The 13,588-nt window shown below is 34.5% G+C and overlaps 1 protein-coding gene across 1 annotated transcript; it reads right to left on the minus strand.

Moving 5' to 3' along the window:
• Positions 1-2,368: 2,368 nt before the first annotated feature.
• Positions 2,369-2,815, minus strand: LOC132066489 (uncharacterized). The gene is made up of 2 exons (XM_059459794.1): positions 2,517-2,815; positions 2,369-2,474 (listed from the first exon to the last, which is right to left on the minus strand). Exons 1-2 carry the CDS (start codon positions 2,813-2,815, stop codon positions 2,369-2,371), a joined length of 405 nt encoding a protein of 134 aa, XP_059315777.1.
• Between the last annotated feature and the right edge of the window lie 10,773 nt (positions 2,816-13,588).

The following is a 13,588-nucleotide window of genomic DNA, read 5'->3' on the forward strand; positions in this document are numbered from 1 at the left end:
TGATTTCGGAAGGACTCTTCGGTCATAAAAGAATATACATATATATGTTACTGCGTTATTTTAATTCATTTTCTTGTACAAATCTTACCCTATCAGAAAGTTGAAAATTGTAAAAAAAAAAAAACTTCATTTTCATTGCCATAGTCACCAAATAACTTTTTTGATCCGATCCAAATCAAATAATTATTAATTGTAAGTATTGTGCCCTTCATGAGAGATAGTCGAAACTTTATTTTAAACAAAAAGTACTAAAATAAGTGGCGTACCTTGAGGGGCAAAAATTAAAGACCAAACCAAAAGAGGGGAAAAGTGCAAATGATCCGTTTTTAGTCCAACTTATTTCATCTCAAGTAATGATCTACCTATTTGTTAACTCACTTAATTTTAACCCGCTTAAATTCAGCTCAAGCGGCTCATTTGTCAGCCCTACCTTGTTTCTATAATCTATTGGCTCTATTCCAAAAAAGAAAAGAAGGCCAAATGCCCAAATATACGTCGCCCACCTAGTACGGAGAATATTCAAGTGGGAGATTCGAAATGCTATTGGTTAATGGCTACTCTTATTGTGTCATCGCCTTTTGTGATTTTTTTTTTTTACTGATAGTAAAAAATATTTACCCAAGAAAGTAATTTATAAGATAAGATTTTTTTTTTTATGAAATATATTAAATGATTATTTAATTAAAATAATAACTAAAAGTTATCACAACTGAATATATACAAACGTTAAATTCGTATTTCAACAGAGCATTTACGTAGCTGTACTTCTATTGATTTCTTTAGGAGTACTAATGTACTATCTCCTTTGCTTTTCGTTTTCTGAGTTTACTTGAACGAGAATAATTGGCTTAATAGATAAAATAGTGTAACGTTAAAAAAAAGGATCAAAATAAAATTTTAACTCGGTCTCATTGCGGAATTAATTAATTACCAAGCACGTTTAGATTTTATTATCTAATTTGTTTTACAATTTTTTTACGTCAGAAACCATACCCAAAACCACCTAAAAACCACTGCCTTTAGAATCAAACACTACAAAGCTTTAATTTTGGGCCAATTGGATTTCAAATTTCTAAAACCAAATCATAGCAAATGTATGTTAGAAAAAAGAAAAGAGTAAATTGGATATGGCGACCAAAACATTAGCATGCGACAATAACATGTAGGAGCAATTAGAGGCATCTAATGACTGTGCCAACCCATTACAGCCAATGCGACAAAATTATATTTTGTATACTTTCAGTTGATACCAAATTCACTTTCTTTTCAAGTTGTTTGTTGCCTCCACCTCTTTCTGCCTTCAAGTGAATTGCCAATAAAATCTGGATTTTATCTCTCGCAACTTGCAGGTTCAAAGTTGTATCATAAAATTGATAGCTATAACAGGACAATTAGTCTGGTTATATATTCTTAGATAACTTGCCGTCATTTTTGAAAAAAAAAACTTTGACAGGTAACTGAAATTCCATATAACGTATTCAGAATAATGAACTTTTAAATAATTATTTTTTATCATGCTAGTCTTCGAGTCAATATTGGGTGCAACTTAACTGTTTCTTTGGGTACCTGTGTTATGATGTAGGATTGAACTGGCTTACACAGAAATTATACCTAAGAAGAGAAAGAGAAAGGAAATTGAAGAAGCGAGGAAGTAATACTTTCATTCATAACCCTCCTACTGTTCGAATACAGAGATATATCCAACTAAAAAGGAAATGACTAAAGTATAAATAGTAAAGTAATAAAAATAATTGTAAGGACTAAATAGCAATCATCATTATTATAGTTATAACTAACTCAACAAAGAAATGTACCCTCCTTCAAGCCTGAAAATACAATCCCTCTAAAGCATAATCATTACTTGCCCCTTGAAAAACTTCCTTGACATCAAGGAAGGAAATCTGATCTTCAACTTGTTAACATCTTCCCAGGTAGCATGTTCTTCAAGAATCTGGTCCCATTACCAAAAAAAAAAAAAAAAAAAAAAAATTCTTTGACAAGTAACTGAAATTCAATATAACGTATTCAGAATAATGAACTTTTAAAATAATTATTTTTTATCATGCTAGTCTTCGAGTCAATATTGGGCGCAACTTAACTGTTTCTTTGGGTACCTGTGTTGTGATGCACGATTGAACTGGTTTACACAGAAATTACAGCTAAGAAGAAAAAGAGAAAGGAAATCGAAGAAGCAAGGAAATAATACTTTCATTCATAACCCTCCTACTGTTCGAATACAGAGATATATCCAACTGAAAAGGAAACGACTAAAGTGTAAATAGTAAAGTAATAAAAGTAATTGTAAGGACTAAACAACAATCCTCATTCTTATAGTTATAACTAACTCAACAACAAGTGTACCCTTCCCTCAAGCCTGATGTACAATCCCTCTAAAACGTATCATTACTTCCTCCTTGAAAAACTTCCTTGCCATCAAGGAAGGAAATCTGATCTTCAACTTGTTAACATCTTCCCTGGTAGCATGTTATTCAGGAATCTAGTCCCATTACACCAACCACTGAGAAACAGCTTTGTTACGTTTCTGAACCATTCTTCTACTGAGGATCTTGACAGGTTGAGGACAAAAAGGATTGGAAAGGTCTAAGACTGGAGGATGACTGATTTTCTCTGGCAAAGCATGACAAAATTTCAGTAAGGACACATGAAATGTTAAATGAATAAGTACCTCAGGAGGAAGAGCTAGTTTACAAGCCACAGGACCAATCCTCTTAGTGATAAGATAAGGACCATAGTATTTGTAAGAAAGCTTGTTGAAGTGATGAGAAGTAATAGTAACTTGTCCATAAGGATGCATCTTAAGACAAACCAGTCTCTAACCTTGAATTATCTTTCAGTACTATGTTTATTAGCTTGAGATTCCATCCTTTGTTGTGATCTAGCCAAGTGATACTTCAATAGTTGTAATTTAAACTCCATAGTCACAAGGGTTCTGTCCACTTCTTCCATCTCAGAGTCACCAGTTAGGTAAGGCAAATGAAGAGGAGGGGGTTGACCATAGAGGGCCTCATATGGTGAATAATGAATATAGGAATGAAATGTGGTGTTACACCACTACTCAGTAAATACAAGAAACTGTGCCCAGTCAGTGCGAGCCTCTGAATAGTAGCACCTGAGATAAGTCTCTAGACATCCATTAACCACCTCAGTTTGTCCATCTGATTAAGGGTGGTAAGCTGTAGAGCTACTAAGTGTCACACCTTGGATAGAAAAAATTTCTTGCCATAGTTTACTAGTGAAAACAGGGTCCCTATCACTCACAATAACTGATGGCATACTATGTAACTTGAAAATGTTATCCATGAACAACCTAGCAATGTCACCGACAAAGGTAAGGGTGACTGAGGGAAAGAAAATGAGCATATTTGGTGAGTCTATCTACCACAACCCAAATGACTAACTTTCGTTTGGATTTGGGAAGTTCTTCTATAAATTTCATGCTAATGAACCTCCAAGCAAGTGATGGAATCTGCAAAGGTTGTAACAAACCAGGATAAGCTGCAGTTTCATATTTACTTCTTTGACAGACACTTCTTCACAAATATTGACATATCCTCTTTAAGATCCTTCTAGTAGAAAAGTGCAGCCACTCTCCTAGAAGTGTTGTCGATGCCTGAATGTCCACCATGAGGTGAGTTATGCCACAACTGCAATATTTCAGTTCTGAGTGTCATATCATTTCCAACCACCAACTTACCATGCCTCCTAAGTTGTTGATTGATGAAACTAAACCCTTTAACTTCCTCTAGATGATCTTGAAGTTGTTGAATCAAAGTTCGAAGCTCAGAATCTGATCTCTAACTGTCTATAACAGACTGACAAATCAGTTCTAACAGTCAATAAAGTAAGAGAAGCTAATTCAATAGCTGGGACCCTGGACAAAGAATCAGCAGCCTTGTTGTCCTTGCCTTGCTTATATTCAGTCACAAAATTAAATTACATTAGCTTAGTGATCCATTTCAGTTGGGATCCTGTATGCAATTTCTGCTCAAGTAAGAACTTGAGTGCCTTTTGGTCAGTTTTCACTACAAAATGCCTTTCATCAAGTATTGAGTCCACTTAATAATGGCCAATTGCAAAGCTAAGAGATCCTTATCATATACTGATAAGGCCTGGTGTCTAAGAGATAGACCCTTGCTAAGATAAGCAATAGGGTGCCCTAGCTGTATAAGAATATCTCCTATGCCTACATCACAAGCATCAATTTCTACTATAAAGGTGAGAGCACAGTTTGGGTAATTCCAACACAGGGGAAGAGGTCAACATATTCTTCAAGGTCTAAAAAGCTTTTGACGCTGTGTCAGACCACCCAAAATGATCCTTTTTAAGCAAATCAGTAAAAGGTTTGTTGATTATCCCATATCTGCTAATAAATTTTTTGTAGTATCCGGCTAATCCCAGAAAACCCCTTAACTGTTTGGAGTTAGCCACTGTTGAATTTTTAGGATTTTCTTAGGGTCAGTTGCTACTCCTTGTGCAGAGATATAATGTCCCAAATACTCTACTATTGTAGTAGCAAAAACACATTTTGATCTCCTAGCAAATAATTAGTGTTTCGGTAGTAGCGCAAAAGTGAGCCTAAGGTGACCCTCATGTTCTTCCATACTTTTACTAAAGACCAAGATATCATAAAAATATACAAGGATAAACTTCCTTAAATATTTCTGAAAAATCTGGTTCATTAGCCCTTGAAAAGTGGAGGGAGCGTTAGTTAAGCCTAATGCCATGACTAAATACCCAAAATGGCATGCATGTGTTTTAAATGCTGTCTTATGGATATTTTATGGAGACATCCTGATCTGGTGATATCCAGATCTAAGATCAATTTTAGAATACACTTGTGATCCTCCAAATTCATGTAGCAACTCTTCAATGAGAGGAATTGGAAACTTCTCTTTCATAGTCAACTGGTTCAAGGCCCTGTAATCAACACACATTCTCCAACTCCCATCCTCCTTCCCAGCAAGCACCACTGGTGAAGCAAATGGACTACTAATATGTTTGATGATCCCGTGAGCCATCATTTCCTAGACCATCTTTTCTATGACATCTTTTTGTACAGGGGAATACCTATAAGGTCTATTGTTAACTGGTTTGGCACCCTCTATCAAAGAATGTGATGATCAAAGGTGTCTCTGAATGGAGGCAATTCCTTAGTTCATTAAACAATCCTTGAAACTCATCCAAGACAGCCTCTATCTCAGCAGATGGTTTCTCAGTTTCTGCCTTCAATTCCTCCACCTCACTTATATCATCCCCTGTAGGACTCACTTAATCATGAAGAACTGGACATTATTTTCAGTGGATTTCAGTAGAGCTGCAGCATCCACCACCCTTAGTTTAGGCTCCACTCCTTGTAATGTATGCACCTTGCCCTCAAACTCAAACTTCATAGTAAGCTGTCTGAAGTTGAATAGAATAGCCCCTTTATCTCCTCCTAGTGTAAACAGTCATTGGACACCCAATACTATGTCATTGGTTCCCAAAGGCAACAATAGAAAATTGGCCTTGAATACAATTCCTTGCAATAGCCATTCCAACACAATGCAACAACTAGTTCCCTGGATAGAATTACCATCAATTACTCCCCCTTGTAATGGAGGATTCAACAACTCTATCTTCCATCCCATCCTTGCAGCTAAATAACTACCAACAAAATTATATGTTGACCCACTATCAATAAGGATATTAAGACTCCTCCGTTAACAGTAGTCAGGAACTCTCAATGTATGGTATCCATTAGTTCCATTGAGTGCGCGCTTGAAATGAAATGTGACAACGTTCAATGACCCCTTGTCCAATATCTATGATATCGTCTCCCAGAAGGAGTAGTTCATCACCAGTGAACTTCTCATCACCTACTTCCTGCAGAAACACCTGTGCTTTGGCTTTACAAACATGACCAGGAAGGTATTTTTCATCACAAGTGTAACATAATTCTTTTGCCTTTTTGTCACTCAATTCAGCTGGAGATAGTCTCTTCCTCTTTGGCATCTCATTAGTTGTAGAATTAGCAGGCTTAGGCTAGGGAATAGCAGGTATTGTGGTTGGCTTAATGTGTGGCACATGAGTAGATAGACTAACATGTCATTGCATAGCCTTAGCTTGCTTCGAAAAAATAGACTCTTGCAACCTAGCAAGATGGTAAGCCCGAAGAAATGAGTATGGGTGATGTATCCTCACAAAGATCCCCAACTCTAGTTTTAACCCTTCTATGAACATACTGATAGCATGATAAGGGTCCAAATTTAATCTGGTCATGGCCCTATAAAAAGACTCCTGAAAGTGCAACACACTCCAACTGGCTTAACCTTTAATGCCTCTGTCATAGGGTCATCATATTCATCCCCAAAACAATAAGCTAATGCAAATAAGTACTCATCTCAAAGGTAGGGGAAACTGGCCTCGACTTCTCATGTAAGCCTAATGCCATTGAAGAGCAGTTTCATCCAAATGTATAGCTGCTACAGAACCTTTTGATTAGGTGGAACCTCATCTAATGAAAAAAACTGATTAACCTTGTACCACCAATCTTTGAAGTTTTTCCCATTAAATCGAAGAAACTTTAATCGGACAACAGTTATTGGGGATTATGGAATTGTGGTGATTGGTTAGAGGACACAGGGTTTGTCATGCAGGAGTTGGTTTTTGGGATGGAAAACTTGTTTTAAGTGGAAAATGGGCCGGATTGTAGGAATTGGGGTGTTTGTGGATTGAATCCATGGGTAGGAAATGTGGGAAAGGGTTTTTAAAGAAAAAGTGAGTTATGACCTTGATAAGGTACTTGGTAATTGGAAATGGGTATATAGGGTGATGAACTATGAATTAATGGTGTAGTCGTGAAAAGAGGTTGATAATTGGGAATGGGTACATATAAGGAAGGTAATTGAGTTTGCGAACTTACCGGTGTATAACCATGGGAGAAATTGGGGGTGTGGGTATGGAACTTTGACTGGGTAAGCTCACAGATGGTATACTTGATAGTCACAGAGATTCCTCTATCAGTGAATAGAGCTCGCGATTCACCCTCTCGCTGGAGCTACCAATTTTCTCCTATCTTGAGGTCGCTCCTCCTCCAAGGACTCTTTGAGCTCACGGTAAGATTGTTCGTGCACCGATTCCATTTGAATTTGTCTTAGCTTGATCCTAACCATGTCCACAGCTATACGATCAAGTTTCTCCATTACAACTTTAATTTTCATCATCGATGAACCTCGACAGAGTCGAAAAAGAGCTCTAATACCACTGATGCAGGATTGAACTGGTTTACACAGAATATACAGCTAAGAAGAAAAAGAGAAAGGAAATTGAAGAAGCAAGGAAATAATACTTTCATTCATAACCCTCCTACTATTCGAATACAGAGATATATCCAACTGAAAAATAAAGGACTAAAGTGTAAATAGTAAAGTGATAAAAGTAATTGTAAGGACTAAACAACAATCCTCATTATTATAGTTATAACTAACTCAACAAAGAAGGGTAACCTCCCTCAAGCCTGATTTACAACCCCTCTAAAGCGTATCATGTTGGTTTTTAACAAAGAAATTTTGAGAAATAACAGAGAAAGGCTAACCTCGTGTTTGGATGGTTGTTCCCGTGGTTTGTTACCGTGGTTCATTATTGTATTGTTTTCTATTAAACCGTGTTTGTTTTCATTATAATTTATGTTGTATGGTGTTGTAAATTCATTGCCATTGCGTGGTTATATAACCATGAAAAGTTCATTTTTGTAACCACGATTTTGGTGGTTTTTGCTTGGTTACATAGTTCATTTCCTATTATACCCCCACCCGACCCAACCCACCTCCCCCACCCACCTCCATCACACCTAAACCCACCCCCACCCTCCACCAGCCTACCCTACCTCTACCACCCATCCCACCTCATAACCACCCCTCTCCATCAAACCACACCACCCCCACTCTCTGCTACCCACCCCCTCCCTACCACCCACTACCCTTCACCCCCACCCAACCCTAACACCCCACTACAACCCACCTACACCACCTACCCTTACACCACCCCCACCACCCACCCAATTGTTAAGGTTTGCCTTGAATTTCCTACCTTATTTGAATTTTACCATAATTGTGTTTTACTTCAAAAAGGATTTTTCGGTAGAAAAGATTTTCTTTGTGGAAAAGAACTCTACTATATTTATCTTTTTCTTGGATAAAAAGTTTTGGACTTCTATAAGTAGAAGATCCATTGATCTCATACAACAAGACAAAGAGCATCCACAATGTAGTCGTTTAAAGAGTCTTGTTTAGGAGGAGATTATTCTCTCAACAGTTTTATGATTTTATGTTAGTTTTTCATATGTAGATCAATTGATAAACCCATATTAAATATTATGTCTCTTTTAATATATTTATTTGTCGTTTGATTTATCGTCGTTCAAGGTTTGCAATTGTTAGCTTCGCATAACGCCCCAATTATTTCGATCCCAACACCAATGATCCCCCACCATCTACTTATTTTTTTAAAGTTCCTAGTTTACTTTTACCGTAGTTTTATTAATATATATATAAACTAGTTTGTAATTAAGGGTTATGACTATTTTAGTAAATTTACATGTTATTATACAGTACCATACTGTCAAACCAAACAATAAAAATGTTATTAAACCACAACAAAACGATACAGTTTATCCAAACATTGTATTCATTAATACAGTACAACACAATACATTACGATACTAGACAATACAATATTGTACCTTATAAAACCATGGGTAACGACTATCCAAACAAAGTGTAAGAGAAAATACTAACAATGCAGTCAAAGGGAATTGTTTTATTTAACTTTGTTAAGCTCTGCATTTATGGAGAATTGCAGTAACAAAACACTAAAAAGATAATCATTATCTCAACCTAGAATATCTCCACGTAATCCATTATGCAATTAACTAATTAATTACTAGTATAAAATAAGAATGGCTAGCAAACTGTTAACGAGAATTCATTCAAAAAAACTAACTCAGGTGGTAAGCACCCTCCAGTTTTAACAAATAAAAAAAGCTTATCAACATTTTTTTACCAAACACATCAATTATTTATTATTAGTTTCAATATTTCTATCTGAATATGTAACTACTTATTTATAAAATAAGTTTTAGCTCTTAAAAATAATTTTTCAACACTTAAAACTTATAAGCTATTTATAATCAATCAACCCAAACGAGCTCTATCAGTGTCCTGCTTAAAGTTTTGACTGCATCTACTTTCATTCCTAAATACAAGACCTTGTGTTGTTAGCATGATTTGGTATGCACCAACAGAATTAACTTAAGCTTCCTCTTTTGCCAAGTACAGCCATCAGAGTAAGATTCAATTTTATGGATGAAAAAGATACTGTTTTCCAGAAAGTGGCCATCACTTGGGGGAGGCGGGAGGCTGCCTCTCGGCGTAAATATGTCACGTCATATCCTCTATTTTTTTTTTTTTTTTTTTTTTTTTGCTGAATTGAAGAACTTTCATAAATAGAAAATGACGGAAAAGTATATTGTCTTTCATATCCTGTTTGCAAACTGTTATATAACTTGAATACACCTTTTTAAAATTATTTAACATGTACTAAATTTTAGTAAAGTATCTTGTCTCCTGCTCCTTCCTCTTTCTTCTTATTTTTAATTGCTTAAATTGGGGAACAAGAATTTAGTATGATAAAGAAAGCTTCTTTAACATGAAGGTTTGAATGGTGAGTGAAACTTATGTCAGATGTTTTGCTAATTAACATGAATAACTCCAAAACATGGATAATTTATCATTTTTACAAAATGAGTTTGTTAAATTTATTGTTGTTATGAAGAATTGATGATTGGAGTTTGTTCATTATGATACTTGGAACTCATATTTCAAATTTGAGTAAACTTAAAGTAGATTTGAGCGTTGAATTGTTAAATGTGTAACTTGCTCAATTTTTAACCCCGCTCGCCTCACGAGCAACACTTCAAGTTTAACAAATTTTGACTTTTGACTTTAAAAATTTGCCCATGAGATAACAGGAGGTCTAAAGTTCAAGACCACTAATTTTCAATGTCATTTAGTGTAATTTCCTCCGGAGGTTTGCATCTACCCAGTCAGGTGGATGTTGAGATGCTTTGAGAGGTTCCCCTATGGGCACACATTGTGTGGTGGGCCTATCTTTTTCAATTATCACAAATTGGCCTACTTGATCCTAATTGCTTGTCTACTTTACTATTATCTCTCCTTTTCGTTTCTAACTCGTTTGATTTACTCTCATCAATGTGCCCACAAAATAAATCCAGCTAATCAAAATGAACCTAGTACTTTGACAATACTCAACAAAGTCCACAAATATTCGCTCACAATTGGTCTTCTAAAATTGGTTCATATTTTTGTTTCACAATTTCAATATTTAAAAAAGGCAGTTCTACACTACTTTGCTTGTTGTGCATGTAGAGTATTTCATATCGAAGTTTCAAAAAGGTTGATTGACGATATTTTCATTTTCTTTGTTTTTTCTTGTAAAGCAAAAAGACGTTAGAGGTTGCAAATGCGCTAGTTAGATGGGCGAAATGGAATTGAGGAAGAAAAAAATGAAAAAATTATTTAATTGAAGATAGAAGAAGTTTTAACATAGGGATACAGGACTACATAAGTCATAAGTGAGTAGAGCCAAAATAAATGAAAGATACTTAATTCAATAACATATAAAAGAAAATTTAACATGAAGTTACAAAGCTGACCCACGAGGTGAAACAAGTTGTAAGTGACAAAACTTTAAGGGCCTGTTTGGAAAGCCACCTGGTAATTGGAATTGGTGTAATTACTAGGGTAGTAATTACACAGTAGTATAATTACAACGACTTATTTGTTTATCATAACGTAATTACAGGTGTAATTATAAGCATGTTATTTGGTTGCACAAGTGTAATTACACAGTTAGTTTAAATTAAAAATAAAATTTAATTATAAAAAATTTAAAATTAATATTTAAAAAATATTGCTTTTATAAATGATATTAAATTAGTTATTTAATAACACATTGTTTCTTGAAAATATATTAATTAATAATCATATATTTGAAACTAATATTGTAAGAAAAATAATTGATATATATTTTTCAAATTAATATTTAATTTTAATTAATTATAAAACTTAAAAGAAGACTTTTTTTTGTGAAAGCGTCATGGATTGGATGTTTGACAAAAAAATAATGTTAATAAATATAATGCCATAACATTATTCAAATGTTTGACACAAAAAATCCATCAAATGTAAGTGAAAAATAAACAACATACAATGTGAAAGCAAATAACTTAAAATTGAAAATATAACCTAATTGAAAATCCAAAAGAAAAAGTTCAACATAATACTCTTATGTCAAATTCAAACATTACATAAGTAAGTTCCAACGTAACTGAAATAAATAATTTAAAAGGAAGGAAAAATATAAGTCTATAACCTTATTCACAATGAAATTCTACTTTAATAATGTCACTCGTTATATGTCAAGTTTGTTAATGACTCATTCTTTCCATTATTAAGATTCCAATATTAAGAGGTGTAGTTTCAAATATTAGAATAATAACACGGTTATGCTAAATGAATAAAATAAAAAAATACGAGCAACTACATGGAACCACAAGAATTAAAGGTTGGGAATGAGAAGAAAGAAAATGAAAAATAAATAATATAAAAAGAAAAATACATTTAAAAAAATAAAAATAATTCAAAAGTAAAAATAAAAAAGAAATTAAAATAATAGAAATAAAAAAATTAAAAATTAAAAATTAAAATAACAGAAATTAAAAATAAAAAGAAATTAAAGTAAAAAAAAAAAAAAACAAACTAAAAAGTAACCCTGTAATTACGGGGTGTAATTACACCCAATTCTCGGTCCCCTGAGAATTGGAGAGTGTAATTACACCCGTCAATTACACCCAATTCCCACCTAATCGTGTAATTATTTGATCAAACAAACGAGTAAACTGTAATTACACCCAATTACACTCAATTCCAATTAACTGGGTGGCTTTCCAAACAGGCCCTAGGGATGCATTTAGCAGACAATGTCTGATGGATGTCAATCAAGTTAATTGGCCATCAAGTTACTTGGCCACCAAGGGAACGTGGCCTCCAAGCCATTTCCCTGGTTTGGTTGGCCACCAAGCTATTTTCTTTTCCTCCTATAAATAGGAGGTTCATTTATTCATTTGTATATCAGTTTAAAGTTGAATAATATATCAGTCTCTCTCTATACACTTGTTTGGTGTATTTACTTTATACTATTTATTTTATAACTCGGCACGAGACTCTGCCATCTTGAGCAAATACTTTGAAAGTCTCGAAGGTATTGACTTTCTTTTCTTAATTAATGAAAAATCTTTCTAAACTTGAATTTGTTGCCTTAGATATATCTAGAAAAAGCTACCTGTCTTGGGTTCTTGATGCCGAAATTCATCTTGATGCGATAGGTCTGGTAGACACTATCAAAGATAAAAATCAGGCATGGAATCAAGACTGTGCCAACGCAATGATATTTCTTCGCCATCAGCTTGATGAGAGCTTGAAAATGGAATATCTCACTGTTAAAGATCCTCTTATGATGTGGAATAATTTAAAAGATAGATATGACCACCTGAAGATGGTTGTGCTTCCACAAGCACGTTTTAATTGGATCCATTTGAGGCTACAGGATTTTAAATCTATTTGTGCGTATAATTCTTCCATGTTTAAATTTTTTTCTTAGTCGAAATTATGTGGTGAAAATATCACTGATCATGATATGCTGGAGAAAACATTCTCCACTTTTCCTGACTCGATTATGCTTCTGCAGCAGCAGTACCGAGAGATGAGGTTCAAGAAATATTCTGAACTAATTTCACATCTTTTAGTGGCTGAACAACATAACGAACTATTAATGAAAAATCATGAAAGCCGACCTACTGGTACTATCCCATTCCGTGAAGTGAATGAGGCAAATTTTCACCATTCTAGGCATGGAAGAGGTCGTGGCCCCAGTTGTAGTCATGGCCATGGTCGAGGAAGAAAGTTTAATCATAATTCTCGTCTTGCACCAAATAATACCCTTCACCACCAGTAGTGTAACAAGAAGGATGAAAAGCATGAAGCTGTGCAAAAGAAAGATTCAGAAAATAAATGCTACCGACGTGGAGGAAAGGGGCACTGGTCATGTACCTATCGTACGCCAAAGCATCTAGTTGAGCTTTATCAAGCCTCCCTAAAAAAGGCAGAAAAGAATGCCGAAGCAAATTTTATTTCTGAAGATAATGTTGAGCCCATGCATAGATGTGGCAGATTTCTTTGAACTCCCTGAAGGAAAAATAGATCATCTGATCAGTGATGGATCTGTAATAATTTAGATATTTTCATCCATGTTGTTAAATTAGCTATAATAGTTATGTTTCCATAGTTATGTGAATAAAGTTAGTGTAATGCATTATTTAATAATAATATCTACTTTAATGTTCACTTTGTCTATTCTTTCATTTTGAAGAATATATGGAAATTCCTCAAATTTTATTTGGATCAATGACCAATCATGAAGATATTTGTGTGATTGATAGTGGAACAACGCA

Source organism: Lycium ferocissimum, chromosome 8 (assembly GCF_029784015.1).
Source record: "Lycium ferocissimum isolate CSIRO_LF1 chromosome 8, AGI_CSIRO_Lferr_CH_V1, whole genome shotgun sequence".
In the NCBI taxonomy this organism is placed as follows: domain Eukaryota; kingdom Viridiplantae; phylum Streptophyta; class Magnoliopsida; order Solanales; family Solanaceae; genus Lycium; species Lycium ferocissimum.

What these genes read in the sequence shown, in the direction of transcription:
- LOC132066489 (XM_059459794.1), bottom strand. Translation starts at nt 2,815, where the DNA reads ATGCATCCTTATGGACAAGTTACTATTACTTCTCATCACTTCAACAAG. An exon ending in AACAAAGCTGTTTCTCAGTG is followed by an intron (nt 2,475 to 2,516) that starts GTTGGTGTAATG and finishes ACATGCTACCAG; the next exon opens with GGAAGATGTTAACAAGTTGA.